We start from the raw sequence: 23,089 nt of genomic DNA, 5'->3' as shown, positions 1-23,089 counted from the left end.
ACTTCATGTTCTTCAAGGTTCACTCCTGCTCTGAAGTTCTACGATTCTTTTTGTATCCTCTCCCATCTCTAGAGCAACTTGTGAGGAATTTGCATTAAGCTTTTAGACAAGCTTATTTAACAAATGCTTTCTTTCCTAATTTTCTTAAAACTAGGATAGTTTCTTTAAAAAAAGTTTAGCTCGCTGAAAGCACAGTGTTCTAAGTACGTAGTTCATGAAATCTAGAAAATAAACAGGTTGGATTTATGAGAGCTTTCCGATTCTCAGCATCTTTCAATGCCCTCAATTTATCAGGCACTTGTCTGGAGAGCCCCTTCCTCTAGGGGGCAGCAGTGTTGAATCCAACAATGGCGTAAGGAGGTAAAACATCCCCTCCTCTGTTTTTCCTGGATTGTCTCTGTGCATAATACACACCTTACTTATATCCATGTACATTGTTTGATATAAATGAAGTCATTGTTTTTTCATGTAAATAACTTTTATGCTAACATACTTTTTTCAGTTACGTTGTTGTAAATGCATCAATTTTAAGTGTTTAGTGTGATGAACTTGACTAATATATACATACACCTATGTCAGCACCACTCAGAACTTTCCATCAGCCCCACAAAATTCTCTTGTGCCCTTTTCCTCAGGCAACTAGTATTCTGATTTTTATCACCATAGACTGGTTTTGTCTGCTCTTGAATATCAAATTGTACAGTACGTATGAGTAAGGAAAGAACTGTTATGAAGTGTTACAGACACGAATATTTTCAGCTAAAATCAAGATACAAGCTGCCTAGCAAGGGAGTAAAACAGAGAGGCAACAACTTACTCACTTTGGTAAAGTAAGTCAAACTTGATAAAATGAAAATAATCTATATACTTTAGAAAGCCCTCATACCAAGTGATGGCATTAATAGTGTTCACAAAATGTTGAATTAGTCTGGAAAAGGCATTATAGGATGAAGAAGAAAGAATCATAATCTAAAGAGAAGGAATTGCCCCCTTTCCTCCAACCCAAATCATTGGGTGATAAGTAGAAGTTGCTAATACACCTCTGACATCTGGGCCAGCTCATCAGAGCGGACCACAAGTGATTCAGTGTGGGAAGGAGATAACATATAGAGGATGAGATGATATCAGAAATGGAGAAAGGGTTTACAAACAACCCAGAACCCAGGGCCAGATGGATTGGTTCTGCTATTGGTGGACCTGGAAGGGTAGCAAAATGGATACCAGAAGACCCTGTTGCCCAAGTAAGTGGAATAGCTGGCTCAATAGGAGAAAGGTAGGTATCACTCTGCACCAAGTTCCCCAACTTTGGATAAGCCTCAAATCCTAACAAATGTTAGGGGAAAAAATGCAACTGGGTATGAAAAGATATTATATCTTATTTAATTAAAAAATCAATTTATTGACATGCAAACCAACTGGACCAAAAAGGACAAACTAGATCAGACAGGACAGAAGCAATGCTCTAAACAAGCATCAACCATCAACTTAAGAGCTCTGATGCCAACCAAGAGGACACCCAAACACAAGTTTAGCATGGGGGTAAGAGTCTTTATGTCTTCCGGTGAAGGCAAAGCCATTTGGTTGGCACTTCGTAGGAATATCTTTCCACCACGTCGTCATCATAAGGTATGTGCCACGAGTCTCCCGTTGTTTGCACCACGGTGTCATAGATGAGAATATGCTGTTGAATTTAAAAGGGAACCACACATTGAGAACAACACTAAAGGAATACCTAGCCATTTCCCTTTCTCTTCTGACAGCTTCTCAGTTTGCTTCAGAGATGTATTCTCTGTCTTACTTAACAATGGATTTTGAAAGAGCAGCTAACTCTGTGAAGATGAATGCCGGGGGTGGGGGGCCGTAGGGGGTGGGATAAATTAGGAGTTGGGATTGACACATACACACTACTATATGTAAAACAGGTAAACAACAAGCACCTACGGTATAGCACAGGGAACTACACTCAATATTTTGTAATAACCTATAATGGAAAAGAATCTGAAAAAGAATATATATATATATATATATACATATATATGTATAACTGAATCACTTTGCTGTACGCTTGAAACTAACAGAACTGTTAGTGACTGACTGTATCTCTGTGGTAATTTGATACCATATTTCCTATAAATGTTGTTTCATATATTTTTTGACCACTGGACCATATTTATCATTGGCTAGTGTATTTTTCTGTCGTAATTCGCCTTTAGATTTTCTCCCTTTGCTTTCACACAGGAGGAATCCTTGTACTTACAGGTATTTAAACTAGAATCAAAAAAGAACTCAATTGAGACTGTGCCACAGCAGTGGATTAAACAGGAAAAAGGAGTTATTTAGCAGAAATAGAAGTTATGATGAACCATAAGAAATAAGGAATTTTGAGCTATTGCAAATAAACAGGATAAATAAAAAACACATATCAGGATTTGTAATTGATGACATAACTGATGTCACAACTGATGACATTTCAGGTGTTTTCAATATGTCAATTAACGTGGGGTTGGCCTATGAAAACTTTGCTCTGGCAGACTCTGTGTTTCTAGGATCTGGGTAATTCCAAATACCAAACTAAAGCTGAGAAATATAAAACATTGAGGGACTTCCCGGGTGGTCCAGTGGTTAAGACTCTATGCTCCCAATGCATGGGGCCTGGGTTCGATCCCTGGTCGGGAACTAGATCCTGCATGCATGCCACAACTAAGACCCAGTGCAGCCAAATACATCAATCAATCAATCAATCAATATTTAAAAGTAAAATAAAACATTGAGAACTAGTTGCAACATTCTTTGACTATGCCGCATGCTTACTATCTACTTGGCTCTGCTGACATTATGTAGAGAACAGGTAACACACCTGAAAAGTTACTTTTGATCCCGGATGCCTACTAACAATTGCCAGCTGATGTCCCTGCTGCCACTTAAAGAACAGGCGTTGGGTCTTGGCATCAGGCAGACAGGCCTTGTGGTCCCGCATCAGATCTTTTGTGATAAACTTGCAGTGGTCCCCCGAGTGCAGTGTGGCATACAGAAGGAATGGATCGTCCTCTGAGCTAAGTCAGGCATAAGAAAGAACACAATCAGAAAGAACACATAAGAAAGAACACAATCTTTGCCCAAAGAGGCAAAGAATAGCATTCTTCACCATGCTGTTTTCTTCTTACTCGCTTTCCTCAGAAGTGTTCTGCTTTCTTAACTGACATGATCTCAGTGATACGTAAGAGCCGCCTGCAAGTCCTAGCTGGTAGACAACACTATCTAGAACACAGATGGAAGGCTAAGGGAAAAGGAATGCTAATGCTAGGGATTCTTAGCAGCTCAACTGGGCTCTTCCACTAGAATGGAGAACTCTAACAGTAATTCTCTCTTCATACTCGAAAGCTGGGTCTCTGTGTTCCCAGGGTGTGTTTCCTATCTGCTTCATCTACCACAGAGCACACCTTTCCCCGTCTCCTTTCCTCACTCAAATTCATAATACTAACAGGGCAGGATGACAATTTCTTGCAAAAGTAAGGGGCTGACCTCAAAGCGGAAACTGGTTATCCCCAAGCAGCTTCTGGGTAGTCATCCTGATCAGCACCCAAAGGCATCTCCAACTTGAGAAGAGCCAGGAGCACAAAGCCGCCAATGGGCCCTCAACATCAGCGCTGACCACTTGAATACATGTGCTGTAAAAACAGTGGTGGCTGCCCTGGCTCAGGAGATTTGGACAGCAACATGTGATAAGCCCTATGCCTTGATCCAAATGACCCGAAGTGGACCCTTTAAAGTTTACCTTATACTGACGTATTTCAAGTGAAATGATAAAACAACTGGGATCTGTCTGAAAAATCTCCAGGAAAAAGAGAGAGGAAAAGAAAAGAGAAAACATGTGGAGGTTGTATGGAGCAAGGTTAACAAATGATGTTGACTGTTGGAACGGGGCGACAGCCACGTGGGGATTCACTATACTGCGCTCTCTACCACGTGGTTGAACAGGCTTCTTCGGCACATTAATGGAAAACAGAGTTAATGTTACAAATGTAAATACTCAAATCCAAAGCCATAGAATGTCCCTGAATCAATCTTTACAACTGGGTTGGGAACTTCAGTGTACGCAATAAATACAGGCTCCAAACCAAACATGAGACCAATTTCCAACAGGCTTCTTGGTTATAGCACTGCATTTATCCAGTTCTTCCACCTAAGAAGAATAATGATGATGGTGACAGCAACAAACATACACGCCTGCCATGTACTTGGTGCTGTATGATTTGCAAGTTATCTTCTCATTTAATCCTCATGAGGGTTGCATATGAAGAAAAGAAAACACAGAGAAGGAAAACGCCTTCCCAGACAGGAAGCGGCAGGGCCATGATCTAAACCTGGGTGGATTCATTCCCAAGCCTGCGCTCTTAAGGTTTACCCAGTATTGCCTAAGGTGACTGCATGAAGAGCATTATTATTGTCTTATAGTCCTGGAGAGATGGAAGCACCCCCCTCCCATGAATAAATAAAAGGGCTTAGCTAAAGAAAAATGGGATTTGGTTTGGGATCTGAAGGAGGGGTTAGCTTCCAGCTTTGTGCACTGAGTGCCATTTGACCTTTCTTTTCGGGGGAGGAGGGGAACGCGCTGTGCAGCCTGCAGGATTCTTAGTTCCCCGACCAGGAATTGAACCTGGGCCACGGCAGTGAGTGCCGAGTCCTACCCAATGGACTGCCAGGGAATTCCCCCATTTGACCTTTTTAAGAAGAAATGATTTGGGGAATACTGACAAACCTTGAAGTTATAACATTCAATCTAATGAAACCTAGACTTGGGGCTGAGATGCGCTCATTATCCGTGCAAAGTCGGAAGTAAACCTTTGTCGGCATGAACAGTGTGAAAACCTAAACGCATGCTGAAAGTTAATACGTGCTGTTGTGGATCTGTGCTCCTTCCGTTCAGCTGCTTTTTCATACTCTGTGGACACTGTATATTTTGTCGCTGACCATGTTTTCCATGTTCCTTTGGCTTCCTGGGAAGCTGTAGCTCATAGCAACATTCCCTTTACATTGAGAATAAAATCCAGAGCCCACGAGGAACTCTGCAATGTGGTCCCTGCCTTTTCTCGGACCTCAGAACTGACAACCTTCCCTCTTGCTGCCCCCAGCCCATCCACACTGGCCTGCCAGCCTTCCTCATTCCTGCCTCAGGCCCTTTTCAACACTTGCTGTTCCCTCTGCCTGGTAGCTTCTTCCCACCACCCTTCCCCCTTTCTCAAATGACTCACTCGTTCCCTTCAGATCTGTCCCCTCCCAAAGGCTTTTTCCACTCCCCTCTGACCTATCCCCGATCTAGTCCCCTTCCAGCTCCTTACTCTGCTTCATGGTCTACACAGCTTTGATCACTGCCTGGAATTACATTACCTGTTTATTTGTTTACTGTTAAGTCACAAGAGGGCAGGGACTTGGTCTTGTTCACTGCTGTTTCTCCAAGAACACAGAAGGTGCTCGTATTTGTAAAATATTTGTTAAATGATCTATTTAGGAATTTATGGCATGCATTCTGTGTACTAATCTCATTTTGGGCTTTAACTCATTTCTCCTTTAACCTGATTTCCTCATCTATTTAAGTTTATCCTGCTGTAAAAACTATATTTTTGTAAGCTGTCTTAAATTTTTTTTTTTGGAATGAGGCTGAATATATATACATACATACATACGTACACACACATGCACTTTTAAAAATGGCAAAAAATAGGTAACAAGCAGATGACTGGAGCCTAGTGTAACTCACTTAATAACTTCAATACCTACATGTTGTCAGCAAAAAAAAAGCTGGCTTGCTTTTGCACCTTTTCCATATCATCCTTCCTCCACCGGGAATTCTGCTTTAACATATGCTTCCGGCCCAGGACCAGCACTTGAAGATTCTGCTTGGCTAGCTGAGAGACCACATCTAAGAGCTAAAAAACACAAAGCCAGTCCCCAAGAGGGTCAAGGGAAGAATCTCAAGTAAGGGGATTGATTCTTGCAGATGGTAATCTCAATGGTCAAATAGTCTTTTCCGGTAAGAGGTGAGAAAACATTCCTTAAAATAACAGTCCATCTTTGCAAATAAGCATGAGGAAAATGCTCCCTTGTCACAACTTAATGTATAACACCTGCCCACCGGCCAGGCTACACTGGATACCTGGGGAGGTTTCTAAGCATAGACCGTGTTCCCTAGAGTTCATGGGGATAGAGGTAGGGGGACTAAGAAGGATGGGGTTTGGTTCCTACACACTCCCAACCTTGTTTCAACCCAAACAGCTCAGCTTTTGTATACAGTATTTATATATTGGTATTCTGCATAGGCTTTCATTTGAGTAAAGGGTTCTACTTTTTTTTTTTAAGTTTGTAAATGGCCAGAATTCTGACTTTTCAGTCAACTTTTCCATGTCATGACTCTGCTGAGACTGCTACCTTTCACTGAAATCCCTTTTTCCTCCCAAAGGTCTGTCAATTTCCATTCTCTAGCTTATTTTCCACTCAGTGAATCTACTCCCCATTGTCTCCACTTTCCACGTGTCTTGTGCGCACATGAACTCCTCTCAAAAGTTTACACTGGGATTTTTAGTAAATCTAGTACTTTGGTGAGCTTGCTTACATTCATTATTTCATAAGGAAAAGTCCATAGATTACTTTTATGTACAACCTATTAAACTAAGCTATTAATGGGTATTACTAAGTATAATATGTAAAAGCTAATGAAAAACTATAACTTAAGTTATATAATAGTGTATCAGAAGTATAAAAGTTCTGTAATTTATAAAAACTGTTGGGCTGGGACTTCCCTGGTGGTGCAGTGGATAAGAATCTGCCTGCCAGTGCAGGGGACACTGGTTCGATCCGTGGTCTGGGAAGATCCCACATGCTGCGGAGCAACGAAGCCCATGTGCCACAAGTACTGAGCCCACGCACCACAACTACTGAGCCCACGCACCACAACTACTGAAGCCCGTGTACCCTAGAGCCCATGCTCTGCAACAAGAGAAGCCACCGCAATGAGAAGCCTGCACACCACAACCAAGAGTAGCCCCTACTCGCCGCAACTAGAGAAAGCCCATGTGCATCAACGAAGACACAACGCAGCCAAAAGTAAATAAAATTTTTAAAAAAATTTTTTTTAAAAAACACAACAACTGCTGGGCCTACGAAAATCACAAGTTGAAAGTCACTGAAGAAATCCTTAATTTTCTTGGGTCTTGGTTAGAAAAGGCATTTTCTTTAGTCTAGCTTCCCCTTACTCATAAATTTCTTCCCATGTAGACTTTCAGGATATTATTTAAAATTCTCTGATCAATAAAATTTCATTTATTTATTTGGTCAGTTGTCAAATATTGCTTGAGTACCTGTTATGTCTAATACACATGCAGACTCCTGTTAGTCTAATAATGAATTAATAACAAGGGCTGAATTTTTAAATTACTGTTTAATGCTTTGGATTTATGTATTTTTTTGGCCCATCCAACTCCATTACTAATCTTATTATTTTAGGAAACAGTAGTGAGTTTTATTATCACGAATTCTTAGTTCTAGAATTAAAGGACAGAACAGACACAAGTTGGCCACTGAATGTGAGCTGATACTCAAGCAGAGAAGTGTATCAAGACCAGTGTGAGGACTCTGACCCAAAGCTTTATGACCAGTAAAATAAAATTCTTCCCTTCAAAGCTATGAATAATGGCTTCTGTGTTCATTCAACAGTTATTTCCCAGGCCTCTCTATGTATAAGGCACATGGTAGGTATCACAGCTTACAAAATTTTGAAAGACATGGCCCCTGCCTTTAGTGAGGGAGTGCCTAATAATTTTCTTACCCAACTCTCAAGCCTGGGAAGATGTATATGCTGGCTCTACATATACTGGATGGTTAATAAACATTTTCTGATTAGCTGAAGAATATGCCTACCTCTATTTTTAATCTATCATAAAAGTAGCTCATTATTGAAAACTTGAAAAATATAGACAAGAAGGTGAAAGAAGAAATCACTCATACCTCACTACCCAAAGACTGCTAACATGTTTTTGCCAGTCTATTTATTCTATGCATTTTTACATAATCTTATAAGCCACTATTTTAAAAGTTGGGTTAGTAATTAAAAGTAAACATCTTCACTAAAAAAGTTTGGTTCATGGATTCAAACACCCCAAAAGACATTGAGAGTGCATCTCCTTCAAAGTGCATTTATAACATTCCTTTATTAAAGCTATGCTGAGATTACAGATTATTTTCAACGAGCCCAGATACAAAATGACAACTGGATTCATTAAGAGGAATGACGATTGCTTTCTAAAAATTCCTATATGAATTCCCACAAAGTTATTGTAGAGATACAAAAAAAAAATCAAACAAAACCAATTTTTGATACTGATTCCATGCATTTGAGAAGACATGGCTTAAAGAAAAACACAATTGGGTCTTCACATCTATACCTTGGTTTAGATAAATAGCCTTGAGTTTACTAATATTAAGTTAAAGGTAGGGGCCCAAGGACCAGCAGAAAAGGCTTACCCTGAACTACTCTGAGGCACCATCTTGTGGCTGAGAGGTCTCTACTAGTAGCAGCTCTCTGAGAATGATGCAAACAAGGGAGAATAAAGACACAGGAAAGAAAGAAGAGTGTACGGAATAGAGGCACTTGCCTGAAATTCTGTGGACAATCTAGCTATGAGCCTACTTCCTCTGGGGTAAATTCCAAGGCTGGGTCCAGTGGGCTGGGTCAGAGTCATAGGTATACTCAGAATAGTAAAGAAAAAGTAAATTCACCTTAATTCTATGTTAGATCAAAAATAAAATGGGGAGAAATTTCCACTTCTGGGAAGATGGAGTGGATGTACTTTTCCCTATTTCTTCCACCACGTACAACTAAAACCCCAGATGTTATATATAAAACAAATGTAAGACTTTGAAAAGTAGAGACAAAAGGTAGACTGGCTAGGGACCTTGGGACATGAGGAATGACATGTTGGTGTTGCTTGGATTTCCTTTTTGCCTCATATATCCTATACTTGGAGATCAAGAAGCCAGCAACCTGGAAATGCCAATGGATGCAGACAAAAAAAAGACCAACAAAGGCCAGTTCTCACTAGCCAAAGGACCAGAAAAGACGCAGTCTAGCAACACAGAAAACCTGCTGGAGTGATAACACCAGGAGACTGTAATGTTATATGTGTGTGTATGTGTATACACATGTAATACCTAGAGCAACCATTAAAAATGCTATACAGGGGCTTTCCTGGTGGCGCAGTGGTTGAGAGTCCACCTGCCGATGCAGGGGACACGGGTTCGCGCCCCGGTCCGGGAATATCCCACATGCCGCGCAGCAGCTGGGCCCGTGAGCCATGGCCGCTGAGCCTGCGCGTCTGGAGCCTGTGCTCCGCAACAGGAGAGGCCACAACAGTGAGAGGCCCACGTACCGCAAAAAAAAAAAAAAAAAAAAAAAAAAGCTATACAAAGAGTATACTCAAAAACATGATTAAAAAACAAAACAAAATACCCACTATAGACACATAAAAATGGAATTCTAAAAAAAGTTAAAGTAGCCCACAGGAAGGCAGGAAAAATAAAACAGAAACAGAAAACAGAGATGATAGAAAACAAAAAATAAAATGGCAGGCGTAAGCCCTAACGTATCAATAATAACATAAAATATAAAGGGTTTTAATACATCAATTAAAAGACAGGGCACATACCAGAATTTTATTCCTTTTTAAGCCTGAATAGTATTCCATTGTGTGTATATACAACATTTTGTTTATCTATTCATGTCGATGGATATTTGGGTTGTTCCCAAAACCCTCCTTCCTGAACTTATCCTGTAATGAATATTCCTATATACGAGGCATATTGATTACAGCTATCTTGCTGGAAGAACTGGCATAGAACTTCTAATGTCTGTAGACATCAAATCCCAAAGACTTTAGAGTTTTCAAGATCTACAGTCCACACAACTCAGGAAATGTCAGAGACTGCAGAGGGGGAGGTAAAAAGTTAAGAATAGGGAGAGGAAGTTACACTTGCTATTTAGGATTACTCAGAAAAGCTCTTGCTCTCATTGGCCTCTCCCACCTCTCAGGCAGCTTTTCTATTTCCTGAGCATCCCTATGCACTTATTTCTACCACATGTAGCTCTGCCAATTGTATTTTTACCCTAAGCTCAGGAACTACCTTTCAGAAGTTTTACGCCAAAAGTAAGTCACTTATGAGTAATGTCACTTGTGAATTAAAAAAAAAAAACAACCCTCTTATGTATTCCTACCAGAGACAAAACAAATTAGAATAGAAGCCAAACCAGAAAATGTTTGCACCAAATATTAAGCTGCAACTTGTTTTTACTCTTCTGGTTTTGGAGAATCATCCTTTAGACATCTTAAGGAGCAATGTGGGAGGGGAGGTGGGTGAGATCTGATTCCAGCTTAACCTTGAGATACTGAGTACCCAGAGTTCTGGAATCAATTTGGAATTTTAAATATTCTCTAGAATCAGCTGTACTGTGCATTTTGCTCTACTGTGTGGCTCAGATTCCAGACTCCTTAGGCAAGTCCAGAACTGTCCTCACCATCTCTGGGTTCTCCAGGTTGAGAACATCCCAGAGTGGATCTTTTTTTTTTCCCTTTAGTATTTATTTATTTATTTGCTTGCACCAGGTCTTAGTTGCAGCAGGCAGGCTCCTTAGTTGTGGCTCGCCAGTTCCTTAGTTGCGGCACACGGGCTCCTTAGTTGTGGCATGCAAACTCTTAGTTGTGTCATGCATGTGGGATCTAGTTCCTTGATCAGGGATCAAACCCGGGGCCCCTGCATTGGGAGCATGGAGTCTTTTTTTTTTTTTGGTGGTACGCAGGCCTCTCACTGTTATGGCCTCTCCTGCTGTGGAGCACAGGCTCCAGATGCACAGGCTCAGCGGCCATGGCTCACGGGCCCAGCCGCTCCGCGGCATGTGGGATCTTCCCGGACCGGGTCATGAACCCGTGTCCCCTGCATCGGCAGGCGGACTCTCAACCACTGCGCCACCAGGGAAGCCCCAGGGAGCATGGAGTCTTATCCACTGCACCACCATGGAAGTCCCCCAGAGTGGATCTTGGCTTCTGTCATCAGGACTGCCCTAAGCTCAAGGAAACTTTTCCACATCTCTCTCATTTAAACCTAATCCCTGTTCAGAGTCTCAAGGGGAGGATGGCCTTTTCCAGGATACCGACCATTCTGTACACATGGATATTTGTCACATACTCCTTTATCCTTCCTATGAAGGCCCAGTTTGGTCCTGGATGAACCCTGAAGACGATAAGTCAGACACAAAAGGATGAATATTGTATGATTTCATTTATACGAGTTACCTAGAGTAGTCAAATTCACAGAGACAGAAAATAGAATGGTGGTTGCCAGGGGCCAGAGAAGGGGAAATAAGGAGTTATTGTTTAATGAGTACAGAGTTTCAGTCTGGGAAGATGAAGAAGTTCTGGAGATGGATGACGGGGATTGTTGCACAATAACGTAAAGTACTTAATGCCACTGAATCATACACTTGAAAATGGTTAAAATGATACATCGTACGTTACGTATATTTTACCACAATAAAAAGTTTTACTACAGAAAATTTTAAATACAAACAAAAATAAGCAGAATAGCATGATGTGCCCATCACCCAGCTTCAATAATTATCAGGTCATGGCCAATCCAATTTCATCTATATCCGCACCTACTTCTGCCTCGGATTATTCTGAAACAAATCCTAGACGTCGTATCATTTCAACTGTGAATATGTCAGAATGTATTTCTAAGTATAAGGACTCTTTTTTTTTTTTTTTTTTGTGGTACGCGGGCCTCTCACTGCTGTGGCCCCTCCCGCTGCGGAGCACAGGCTCCGGACGCGCAGGCCCAGCGGCCATGGCTCACGGGCCCAGCCGCTCCGCGGCACGCGGGATCCTCCCGGACCAGGGCACGAACCCGCGTCCCCTGCACCGGCAGGCGGACCCCCAACCACTGCGCCACCAGGGAAGCCCAGTATAAGGACTCTTAAAAAAATAAGCATAATACCATTATCACATCTAAAAAAATTAACAATAATTCCTTAATATCAAACATACAATCAGTATTTATATTTCTCTAGGTTACATATTTTTTAAAAATCGGCATCTAAAAGAACTCCATACATTGCGATTGCTTGACTGCAGTTAAGAAATGCAGAGGCTAGTCTGATGGAAATTCCCACATTTAGATTTTGCTAACAGCATCCCTGTGGTATCATGTAACATATTCTCTAGTCTTTCTATGTTTCCTATAAGTTGGTAGTTAGACCTAGAGACTTGATCAGATTCAAGGGTTTTTTTGGTATGTATGAGTGTGCATGTGTACATTTAAAATTGTGGCCCTGATAAAGTGAGAAGGTCAGTTCATTCATCAAAAATGAACAACTTCTCTGTCAGTCACTAGGCAGAGGGTACTGGGGATGCAGATACCGATATAAAGACACATTTATCCTTAGCCTCCAGGAGGTTGCAGTCAAATGACTGTAATGTGATGTAAAAAGTGCTAAGGAGGAGGACAAAGAATGGGCACTTAAATCAGACCAGGGGTAGGGACAGTGGTCAGGGAAGTCGCCACAAAGGAAGCAACGGCTGAGCTGTGTTTTCAGATGAATTAACTCAGGCAAGGAATGGGAGTTTCCAAGGACAAGAAGCAGCATGTTGAAGGTGGGGGCTCTTTATTAGCGTGCTGAATTCAGGGAACCGCCGAGGTGTGGGAGGTTGACACAGGGAGTGTGAGATATAAGGCTGGAAATGACTGTAGGGGTCAGATCACAGGGGTCCGTGTAAACCATGATAAGGAATCTTTTACCACCTGAAAGCAGTGGAGAAAAACAAAGGATTTAAACAGGAGCGTGACATGACTACCCATTTAGAGGTCAAAATTGTGGATTGCAAGAAGGCTGGACTAGAATAGGGAGATCAAGTAAGGGGGCTTCTGCAGTAATTCAGGTAACAGATAATGAGAACTGAGGTGCTGGCAGTAAGGATGGAGAGAAGGGAGCCCTCTGTGAGTAAAGCAGAACTGATCAGACGTAGTCATTGACTGAATGTAGGAAACAGGGAGAGGAATAAACCAAGGAAGAGTTGGACAACTGGATGGATGATGGCAGCAAGACAGGGTCTATGAGAGGCGGAGCTCGTGATATCCCCAGGCGGGAGATGCCCAATGGGCAGCCAGTCAGGTGACTCATTTAGGAGAGGGCTTTGAGATAAAATAAAGATTTGGAGTCATCAGGAAACACATATGGGCAGGAGCCATCAGCAAATGGAAGAGGTCTAACAGACTCAGAAGGAAAGGAGCAGAGGATGAAAACTGAGTAATACTATTACTTAAATGATAGAGTTATAAGAAAAGCCATTAATGGAAGCTGAGGAATGGCCAGAGAGATAGAAGAAAACCAGGAGACAGTGACCAGTCTCTCAGAAAGACTATAAGGAGCATTTCAAGAAGGAAGGAGAGATGAGGCATCAGCACTACAGAAACACCAAAACATGGCCTGCACCCCAGAGGCGGCACTTTGATGATGCCATGGGGGGCAGGATGGCGAATTCACTTGGTTTCCTAAACTCTCTATATAAAGCTGCAGTCTGCTTTGTCCAGAGAGACTGTCTTACAAGCACGGCTCTTTTTTGCTTACCAAAAATCACAATCAATTATGCTTTTCATTTCAGATACTGAGTGGTGTGGCCTCTTTAGAACCTCCAACCTTCCAGAAGCTTCACTGAGTAAGGAAGAGGTTTTGTTTTTGTTTTTTTAAGATGGAAGAGACTTGAGAATGTTTCTCTTCTGGTCAGAAAAAGTCAATAGCAAGGTAGAGGCTGAAGATACAGGCATAGAAGGGATAATTGCGAGAACAAGGTTCTGAGAAAGGGGGAGATCTAGAGAACAGGCAATGAGAATACCTCTTGCACCGAGGTGAGTTTGAGCACAGGCTCATTGGTTTGATTGCGTGGTTGGTGCACCTGTGTGCGGTGACTACGTCAACACGTGAGGTCATTCCTCCTGATAGCTTCCATTTTCTGTGTGCCACACGTGAGTCAGTGGCCCAGGGAGGCTGGAGGGGGTGGTAGAGGAGGCTTGAGGGCTGCCTGTGGCGCAGATGAGATGCAGCTGGCGTGAGACTGGGAGTGGGAGCCAAGCGGACTGCGGATGTAAAAGCGCAAAAGCCCAGGCGAGGCTGGAGGTGGCAGAAGCGGGGACAATGGGGAGATTTACAGCCCTCTGCATCCTGGCTGCAGTGTGGGATAATGATGGGGATAACAATTGATCGGCTGCCCCTTGCTCCACGTAAACATTTGGTCAAAAGGCATTTCCAGGTGGAACCATAATGGAAACATCAGTCATCTAATATCACTCTATCTATTTACTATTAAAGATACCAGTCCAAATTGATATTTACATAGTATAAGATCTGTGGTTTGGGGTTCTGGCCTGAGTCAGGAATTCCAAATTCCTATCTCATTTATTTGTTCAGATCTCTTTAATTCTAAAATGTGAATAAGGTGCCCCCGACCCTCCTTAACAGCGTTGTCATTTATCAAGTCATCATCAACAAACATGTAAAATGTCATCACTCGCAATTTGTAAAATGAAAGGATTTTTGGAGAAATGATCTCCAAACCACCTGGCTTTCAGGGCAGGCTCTCTCTAACAATGTCTCTTCCTTTTAATGACTTCAGGAAACACCTAGGGGTCCATTTGATAAGGTGGTCCCAGGGGGCTGCATTTTAATGCTGAAGTCTGTTTCCTTCCTCAACTACCTCTCTCTCCACCTTCTGTCCAACCTCCCTGCCCCCCTTTAATGAATCAGTGAGGGAACTGTGAGAAGCTCTACTTATCTTAGCCTTAGGAGCAGCCCCCCAATTCTCTTCTGCTGTTAGAGCCCAGCACTCCGTGGACACTGAACCCAGTGTCATTCCCTGGCAGCTTCTGATGCTGCTATTCGATGTGCGAAATGAATGAGTGTCAATTGCTCTCAGGAACCAAGGAAAGTTTGAAGATTCTTGCACTCAGCCCTGGACAGTTTTCTTTAAAGGATCTGCTATAGAAGGGGAGCTTGATAAAAGTAGAAATTATTCTCCCTGGAAACAGTTAGAAGCTGTTATAGGTACAAATTGCAACCACGTAGCATGTTTGAGGAGCAAGGCCTCATGCACTCGATGGGTCTAAGCTTTTGGAGGCCTCACTTTTCTCAGATAAAGCCATGCAAGTGCTCACACCAAGGAGGACATGAGGTGATTTCATCTTTGAGCTGCCCCCTCTTTACACACACACACACACACACACACACACACACCTGTAGTTCAGCACCTGAGCTGGGGAAGGAAAGCAGATTAATTTTAAACAGAATGTTGACATTAAAGAGACTACTTTGAGTTATTTATAAGTAGAAAAACTTAAAATTCCATAAAAAATCAAAGAGAAATTCTTAAAACAACCACAAATAGCCTGCATATTGTTCCAACATGAAAAGATACCGATTACACACCAGTTACACACTGGTCATTTGGAACCCTAAAGCCAGGAAACACATGTCCACTTTTTATGCTATTGCTTCACTGAAGACAACCTCATGGCAACATGGGGCATGAACTAGGATGGATGGTCCGGGGGGGTTTCCTATTGGAGTCTGGGTGTCTTTCAGGATATGATGGTGTTAAGTCAAAGGCAGACAAGAGAAACTAGGAAAAGAAAATAAAGACTCTTTGGATCATTTTCTTTCATGCATTAATTAATTTTGACAATTGTTTCCTACAAACTAAGACAAAATGAAACCACTTCAGGGCACAATGATTGATGAACTCTATGGAGGCAGTGTTGTCAAACTCAGAAGACCACAAACACAGTGTTTGTAACTGATGCACTGTGCATTCCACAAAGTTAACAGCAGAAGAAACAAGGGAAGTCATAACTTATACTAGAACAATGGAGTTTTCTACTTGTTTCTATGTTCCTACAGGCTGCAGGTAAGCTAATATCCAGTTTCATTCTCTTCTTTGTCTTTGTTCCTTTCACTTTTCTCTTGAACTATGTTTTGGAAAGAGAATCCCTGTCTTAGAAATAGTCCTTGAGTGAATGCTGAATTCACCATTTTTCTGTGTACCTCTGGAAATGCCACCAAGGAGGAGAGTGCAGGAAACTCACCAAGGTTGTGGCTCAAGGCTCTCACCATGTTTTCATCTGCTAGCTACTCACTGGTAGCCTCAGTCTCAGTTCTACGTTTGAGAGTTACTGCTGCTTGCCAGAGACAGTGGAAGGAAGAAATATCACTCTTTACTTACAGGTCAATGATATTTCCATGCTGAACTGTTCAAGCGCTGTATACCAGGTAAGATCCAGATGAGCATTTAATGAAGATAGGAGTATTGGGATAAGGTGAGAAAAGGAAGTGTTTTAGAGAAGCAGCAGAAGCTGGGGTGAGGAGAGAGGGGGAAGCTTTCACTGGGTGGTATTCAAGGAGTGGAAATTTCATAAGCGTGGTGGCATAGTTCCAGAAAGGAGAGGCTGACACTGAGCTGGAGTCCTGCTCCCACCTCTGGGACCATGTGCTTTAAGCACAGATTTAAAACTCTGATGACTGACTAAGTCTATAAAGCTCTTTGAATCTCTTGGAAGAAAGTATATACACAAAATACTACTACTTTATTATGATGTCATAAATGATCCCACGGGTTTATAAGAGACTCACCGTGTCCTATATCCTGCTTTCGTTAGTCATTGATATTTTAGGGAGATTTCAATGATCTCATGTTGTCTTTAATCAATGAAACAATTCTACTAAGGAAGAGAAATGCCCTTCCTGACTTGGGAACATCCTGTCAAGTGTGGGATGTGTTTCCTGCCTGCCATGTCTTCTCCAGTCTATGCCATTAGCATCCACACAGTTATCCAGCCTTTTAGAAAATGATTAAACATTTTCTAAATGTTTAGAACATTAAGCTGGATGGATTTCCCCATCCAGCTGAGAGTCAGAGCTGTCTAGAAGACAGCAGATTTGGCTCCTGACTCATAGTGTGACTTTTCTCCAAACATTTACATGCATTCTTTGGTCTTTTTAGTTTTTCTGTAAAATATCTGTGTTTCCTTGATCACTGTGAGGCAGGAAAGGATAGTATTTTGAAGACTGAAAACTAATTTCAGGAAGATTAAATTAACTTATTCTGATGCATATTAATTTCCACTTTTAAAAGTTAATTAGGGCTTCCCTGGTGGCGCAGTGGTTGACAGTCCTCCTGCCGATGCAGGGGACACGGGTTCATGCCCCGGTCCAGGAAGATCCCACATGCCGCGGAGCGGCTGGGCCCGTGAGTCATGGCCGCTGAGCCTGCGCATCGGGAGCCTGTGCTCCGCAATGGGAGAGGCCACAACGCTGAGAGCCCCGCGTACCGCAAAAAAAAAAAAAAAAAAAAAAAAGGTTAATTAAAAACTTCTCCTAGGGTTCTAGATCCCGTCCATGTACAGGGAATAATTTGTTCACACTGGGAAAGTATGTAAACACTTTCAGGCTCATAAGCCACCATTTAATGACTAAAAGAGAAAGAATATGATAAGTAGGGCTCTGGAGGACTGAAATTTTGTGTAGCTTCTCCATACCTGCACTGCTTCACACAGCTTTTGTCTTGGTACAGAGCCATACACAATTGTACACTATAGCAATTTGCTTTTATTTCTGGAACAGCCCTGTCAGTTCAAAACATAAAAAACACCTAGGTATATAAAAGATACCTTGGACATCTCCAGTTAATGTTCCAAGCTGTCTATCTGTACAGTAGAAGGGTTTACACAGTAAACGAAACTAAAAGAGACTTTTCCAATTTATATCTACTATTTAATAGCATAGTGATTAAGTAATAAAATAGTAATAGTAATTAAGAGCACAATCTTTAGCGTCCAGCTGCCTGGGTTCAAATTTTGGTTCTACGAGGTCAGAGCTGTGTGGACCTCTGTTACATTTCCTCTTGAGCCTCTGTTTCAACATTGGTAAAATGCAGAGACAAACTGGCTTATTATGGAGATTAATTTCGATGCATGTAGATACAAAGCACATGGAAAAATATTCAATAAATATTAGCTATTATTAGACAGTACAGTCTGGATTAGTAAATTTAGACCTCCCAAGCCCTACTGATCCCCCCAAACACCCCCCCGCCGAAAAAAGAACAACACAAAAGGAAAAGGAAAGGAAAGAGAATAAAATTTAAAAAGAGAAAGAAAAGAGAGATTCTTTTGGTATTATCATAGACTTGGGTGATTTTTGTGTTTATCTCTCAACATGTTGAGTAGAACATAAACGTTCAGGTTTAGAAGGCAAAAAGAACATGTGCATCTAAACTTAATCCCACTTGAAACTCCCAATAAAACTATAATACAGTCTTTCTAAAATGACAAACCCACAGAAACATGGAGAATAAGAGGGGAGACAACATCAGTAAAATCTGGAAGCTGGAAAGCAGACAGACAAGTGGTAACTGACCCTGCAGATCCAACGGAGTCAAATTTGAAGATGGGTCAGCTAAGATCCAACCCAACCTCTCAAGACTCCAGAACTAGAAGCAAAGGGGGGAGGCTAAATGGGGGTGTGTGGTTAACTAAGGAGAATCAGGTAAAAGCTGCTGAAGAAATTTTAGATTCCTAGATTTGTGTGCCCCTGCCCCCATCCATATTGCCCCTGCTGGGGTGGGGGAGGGAAGTCTGAAGATTCATTACGAGGATGTGGTAAGTCAGAGGAAATCTAGCCTGGCATACCAAGCACATGTGACAGTGTGATCACCATACTGAAAGTAGAGATTAAGTGAATGCATGCATATTGAAAGCAAAATGCAGAGAAACTCAGATTTTCCCCCCCTGACTGGCCCTCAGAACGCTGGCAGGAAGGCCTTTACCCTGCAGTCAGAGGACTAAAAACTCTCCTTTGGGGAATATGACCTGTGAAAAAGGAAAAAAACCTAAAGATTCTGATTATTGGGAATTCCCCAACAAATGACCCACCCAGTTCACCCGGCTGGTGAAGTCAACTGCAACAAGCCCCACCTACACAGTCAGAGCTTCCAATCAGCTCTTTAGATCATCTTTAACCATAAGCAGACAGCAAAGAATTATCAGACAGCTGTGGAGAGCCTGCAAAATGTTAGACTCTAAAACAACTAAAGAAAACAAAAACCTGAAAAAGCGAAGACTACAAAAGGAGAAGGCAAAACCCCCCAAAAAACCTCTCATAAAAATTCTGTAAGGGAGACTTTCAAGATGGCGGAGGATTAAGACGTGGAAATCGCCTTCCTCCCCACAAATGCATCAGAAATACATCTACATGTGGAACAACTCCTACAGAACACCTACTGAACACTGGCAGAAGACCTCTGACCTCCCAAAAGGGTCTTGGTGCTCTGGCTATGTGTCAGGCCTGTGCCTCTGAGAAGGGAGAGCCAAGTGCAGGACATTGGTCCACCAGAGACCTCCTGGATCCACATAATATCAAACAGCAAAAGCCCTCCCAGAGATCTCCATCTCAACGCTAAGACCCAGCTCCACTAAACAATGAGCAACCTCCAGAGCTGGACACTCTATGCCAAACAACTAGCAGGACAGGAACACAACTGCAACCATTAGCAGAGAGGCTGCCTAAAATCATAATAAGGTCACAGACACCCCAAAACACACCACCGGATGCGGTCCTGCCCAACACAAAGACAAGATCCAGCCTCATCCACCAGAACACAGGCACTAGTCCCCTCCACCAGGAAGCCTACACAACCCACTGAATCAACCTCAGCCACTGGGAGCAGACACCAAAAACAACAGGAATTACAAACCTGCAGACTGCAAAAAGGAGACCCCAAGCACAGTAAGATAAGCAAAATGAGAAGACAGAAAAACACACAGCAGATAAAGGAGCAAGATAAAAATCCACCAGACCTAACAAATGAAGAGGAAATAGGCAGTCTACCTGAAAAAGAATTCAGAGTAATGATAGTAAAGATGATCCAAAATCTTGGAAATAGAATGGAGAAAATACAAGAAACATTTAACAAGAACCTAGAAGAACTAAAGAGCAAACAAACAATGATGAACAACACAATAAATGAAATTAAAAATTCTGTAGAAGGAATAAGTAGCAGAATAACTGAGGCAGAGGAACGGATAAATGACCTGGAAGATAAAATAGTAGAAATAACTACCATAGAGCAGAATAAAGAAAAAAGAATGAAAAGAATTGAGGACACTCTCAGAGACCTCTGGGACAACACTACATGCACCAACATTCAAATTATAGGGGTCCCAGAAGAAGAAAAAGACTGAGAAAATATTTGAAGAGATTATAGTTGAAAACTTCCTTAATATGGGAAAGGAAATAGTCAATCAAGTCCAGGAAGCACAGACAGTCCCATACAGGATAAATCCAAGGAGAAACACACCAAGCCACATATTAATCAAAACTATCAAAAATCAAATACAAAGAAAACATATTAAAAGCAGCAAGGGAGGGCTTCCCTGGTGGCACAGTGGTTGAGAGTCTGCCTGCCGATGCAGGGGACACAGGTTCGTGCCCCGGTCTGGGAAGATCCTACATGCTGCAGAGCGGCTAGGCCCGTGAGCCATGGCCGCTGAGCCTGTGCGTCCGGAGCCTGTGCTCCGCAACGGGAGAGGCCACAACAGTGACAGGCCCGCGTACCGCAAAAAGAAAAAAAAAGCAGCAAGGGTAAAACAACAAATAACACACAAGGGAATCCCCATAAGGTTAACAGCTGATCTCTCAGCATTAACCCTGCAAGCCATGAAGGGAGTAGCAGGACATATTTAAAGTGATGAAAGAGAAAAACCTACAACCAAGATTACCCTACTCAGCAAGGATCTCACTCAGATTTGACAGAGAAATTAAAACCTTTACAGACAAGCAAAAGGTAAGAGAATTCAGCACCACCAAACCAGCTTTCCAACAAATGCTAAAGGAACTTCTCTAGGCAGGAAACACAAGAGAAGGAAAAGACCTACAATAACAAACCCAAAACAATTAATAAAATGTTAATAGGCACATACATATTGATAATTACCTTAAATGTAAACGGATTAAATGCTCCAACCAAAAGACACAGACTGGCTGAATGGATACAAAAACAAGAGCCGTATATATGTTGTCTACAAGAGACCCACTTCAGACCTACAGACACATACAGACTGAAAGTGAGGGGATGGAAAAAGATATTTCATGCAAATAGAAATCAAAAGAAAGCTGGAGTAGCAATTCTCATACCAGGCAAAACAGACTTTAAAATAAAGACTATTACAACAGACAAAGAAGGACACTACATAATGATCAAGGGATCAATCCAAGAAGAAGATATAACAATTGTAAATATTTATGCACCCAACATAGGAGCACCTCAATACATAAGGCAAATGCTAACAGCCATAAAAGGGGAAATCAACAGTAACACAATCAATAGTAGGGGACTTTAACACCCCACTTTCACCAATGGACAGCTCATCCAAAATGAACGTAAATAAGGAAACACAAGCTTTAAATGATACATTAAACAAGATGGACTTAATTGATATTTATAGGACATCCATCCAAAAACAACAGAATACACTTTCTTCTCAAATGCTCATGGAACATTCTCCAGGATAGATCATATCTTGGGTCACAAATCAAGCCTTGGTAAATTTAAGAAAATTGAAATGATATCAAGTATCTTTTCCGACCGCAACACTATGAGACCAGATATCAATTACAGGAAAAAATCTGTAAAAAATACAAACACATGGAGGCTAAACAATATACTATTAAATAACCAACAGATCACTGAAGAAATCAAAGAGGAAATCAAAACATACCTAGAAACAAATGGCAATGAAAACACGACGATCCAAAAACTGGGATTAAGCAAAAGCAGCAAAAGCAGTTCTAAGAGGGAAGTTTATAGCAATAAAATCTTACCTCAAGAAACAAGAAACATCTTAAATAAACAACCTAACCTTACACCTAAAGCAATTAAAGAAAGAAGAAGAACAAACCCCCAAAGTCAGCAGAAGGAAAGAAATCATAAAGAGATCAGAAATAAATGAAAAAGAAATGAAGGAAACAATAGCAAAGATCAATAAAACTAAAAGCTGGTTCTTTGAGAAGATAAACAAAATTGATAAACCATTAGCCAGACTCTTCAAGAAAAAAAGGGAGAAGACTCAAATTAATAGAATTAGAAATGAAAAAGGAGAATAACAACTGACACTGCAGAAATACAGAGGATCATGAGGGATTACTACAAGCAACTACATGCCAATAAACTGGAAAACCTGGAAGAAATGGACAAATTCTTAGGAAAGCACAACCTTCTGAGACTGAACCTGGAAGAAACAGAAAATATAAACAGACCAATAACAAGCACTGAAATTGAGACTGTGATTAAAAATCTTACAAAACCAAAGCCTAGGACGAGGTGGCTTCACAGGCAAATTCTATCAAACATTTAGAGAAGAGCTAACGCCTATCCTTCTCAAACTCTTCCAAAATATAGCAGAGGGAGGAACACACCCAAACTCATTCTATGAGGCCACTATCACCCTGATACCAATACCAGACAAAGGTGTCACAAAGAAAGAAAACTACAGGCCAGTATCACTGATGAACATAGATGCAAAAATCCTCAACAAAACATTAGCAAACAGAATCCAACAGCACATTAAAAGGATCATACACCATGATCAAGTGGGGTTTATCCCAGGAATACAAGGATTCTTCAATATAAGTAAATCAATCAGTGTGATAAACCATGTTAACAAACTGAAGGATAAAAACCATATGATCATCTCAATAGATGCAGAAGAAGCTTACCACAAAACTCAACACCCATTTATGATAAAAACCCTCCAGAAAGTAGGCATAGAGGGAACTTACCTCAAATAAAGGCCATATATGACAAACCCACAGCCAACATCGTTCTCAATGGTGAAAAACTGAAACCATTTCCTCTAAGATCAGAAACAAGACAAGGTTGTCTACTCTCATCACTATTATTCAACATAGTTTTGGAAGTCCTAGCCACAGCAATCAGAGAAGAAA

At 41.4% G+C, this 23,089-nt stretch overlaps 1 protein-coding gene across 7 annotated transcripts in view; it reads right to left on the bottom strand.

The window, feature by feature from the left end:
• Positions 1 to 1,358: 1,358 nt before the first annotated feature.
• PRORP (protein only RNase P catalytic subunit) overlaps positions 1,359 to 23,089 on the bottom strand; it is a 123,371-nt gene continuing 101,640 nt past the window's right edge. For 5 of the 7 annotated variants that reach the window (XM_022570718.3, XM_089907601.1, XM_089907600.1 and 2 more), the window contains 3 exons: positions 5,779 to 5,927; positions 2,858 to 3,053; positions 1,359 to 1,681 (listed from right to left, as the gene is read on the bottom strand). In XM_022570718.3, the coding sequence (XP_022426426.1) occupies positions 1,550 to 1,681; positions 2,858 to 3,053; positions 5,779 to 5,927 (477 nt within the window). In that variant the 3' untranslated portion in view covers positions 1,359 to 1,549. The remainder of the gene's footprint in view (positions 1,682 to 2,857; positions 3,054 to 5,778; positions 5,928 to 23,089) is intronic. The other 2 variants (XM_089907602.1, XM_022570723.3) reach the window with 2 other exon arrangements.

Source organism: Delphinapterus leucas, chromosome 2, assembly GCF_059928025.1.
Source record: "Delphinapterus leucas isolate spDelLeu-1000000601 "Yukka" chromosome 2, BTC_Dleu_Yukka2, whole genome shotgun sequence".
Classification (NCBI taxonomy): Eukaryota; Metazoa; Chordata; class Mammalia; order Artiodactyla; family Monodontidae; genus Delphinapterus; species Delphinapterus leucas.
The sequence above is the reverse complement of the archived record's forward strand: the minus strand, read 5'-3'. Positions and strand labels throughout refer to the sequence as shown.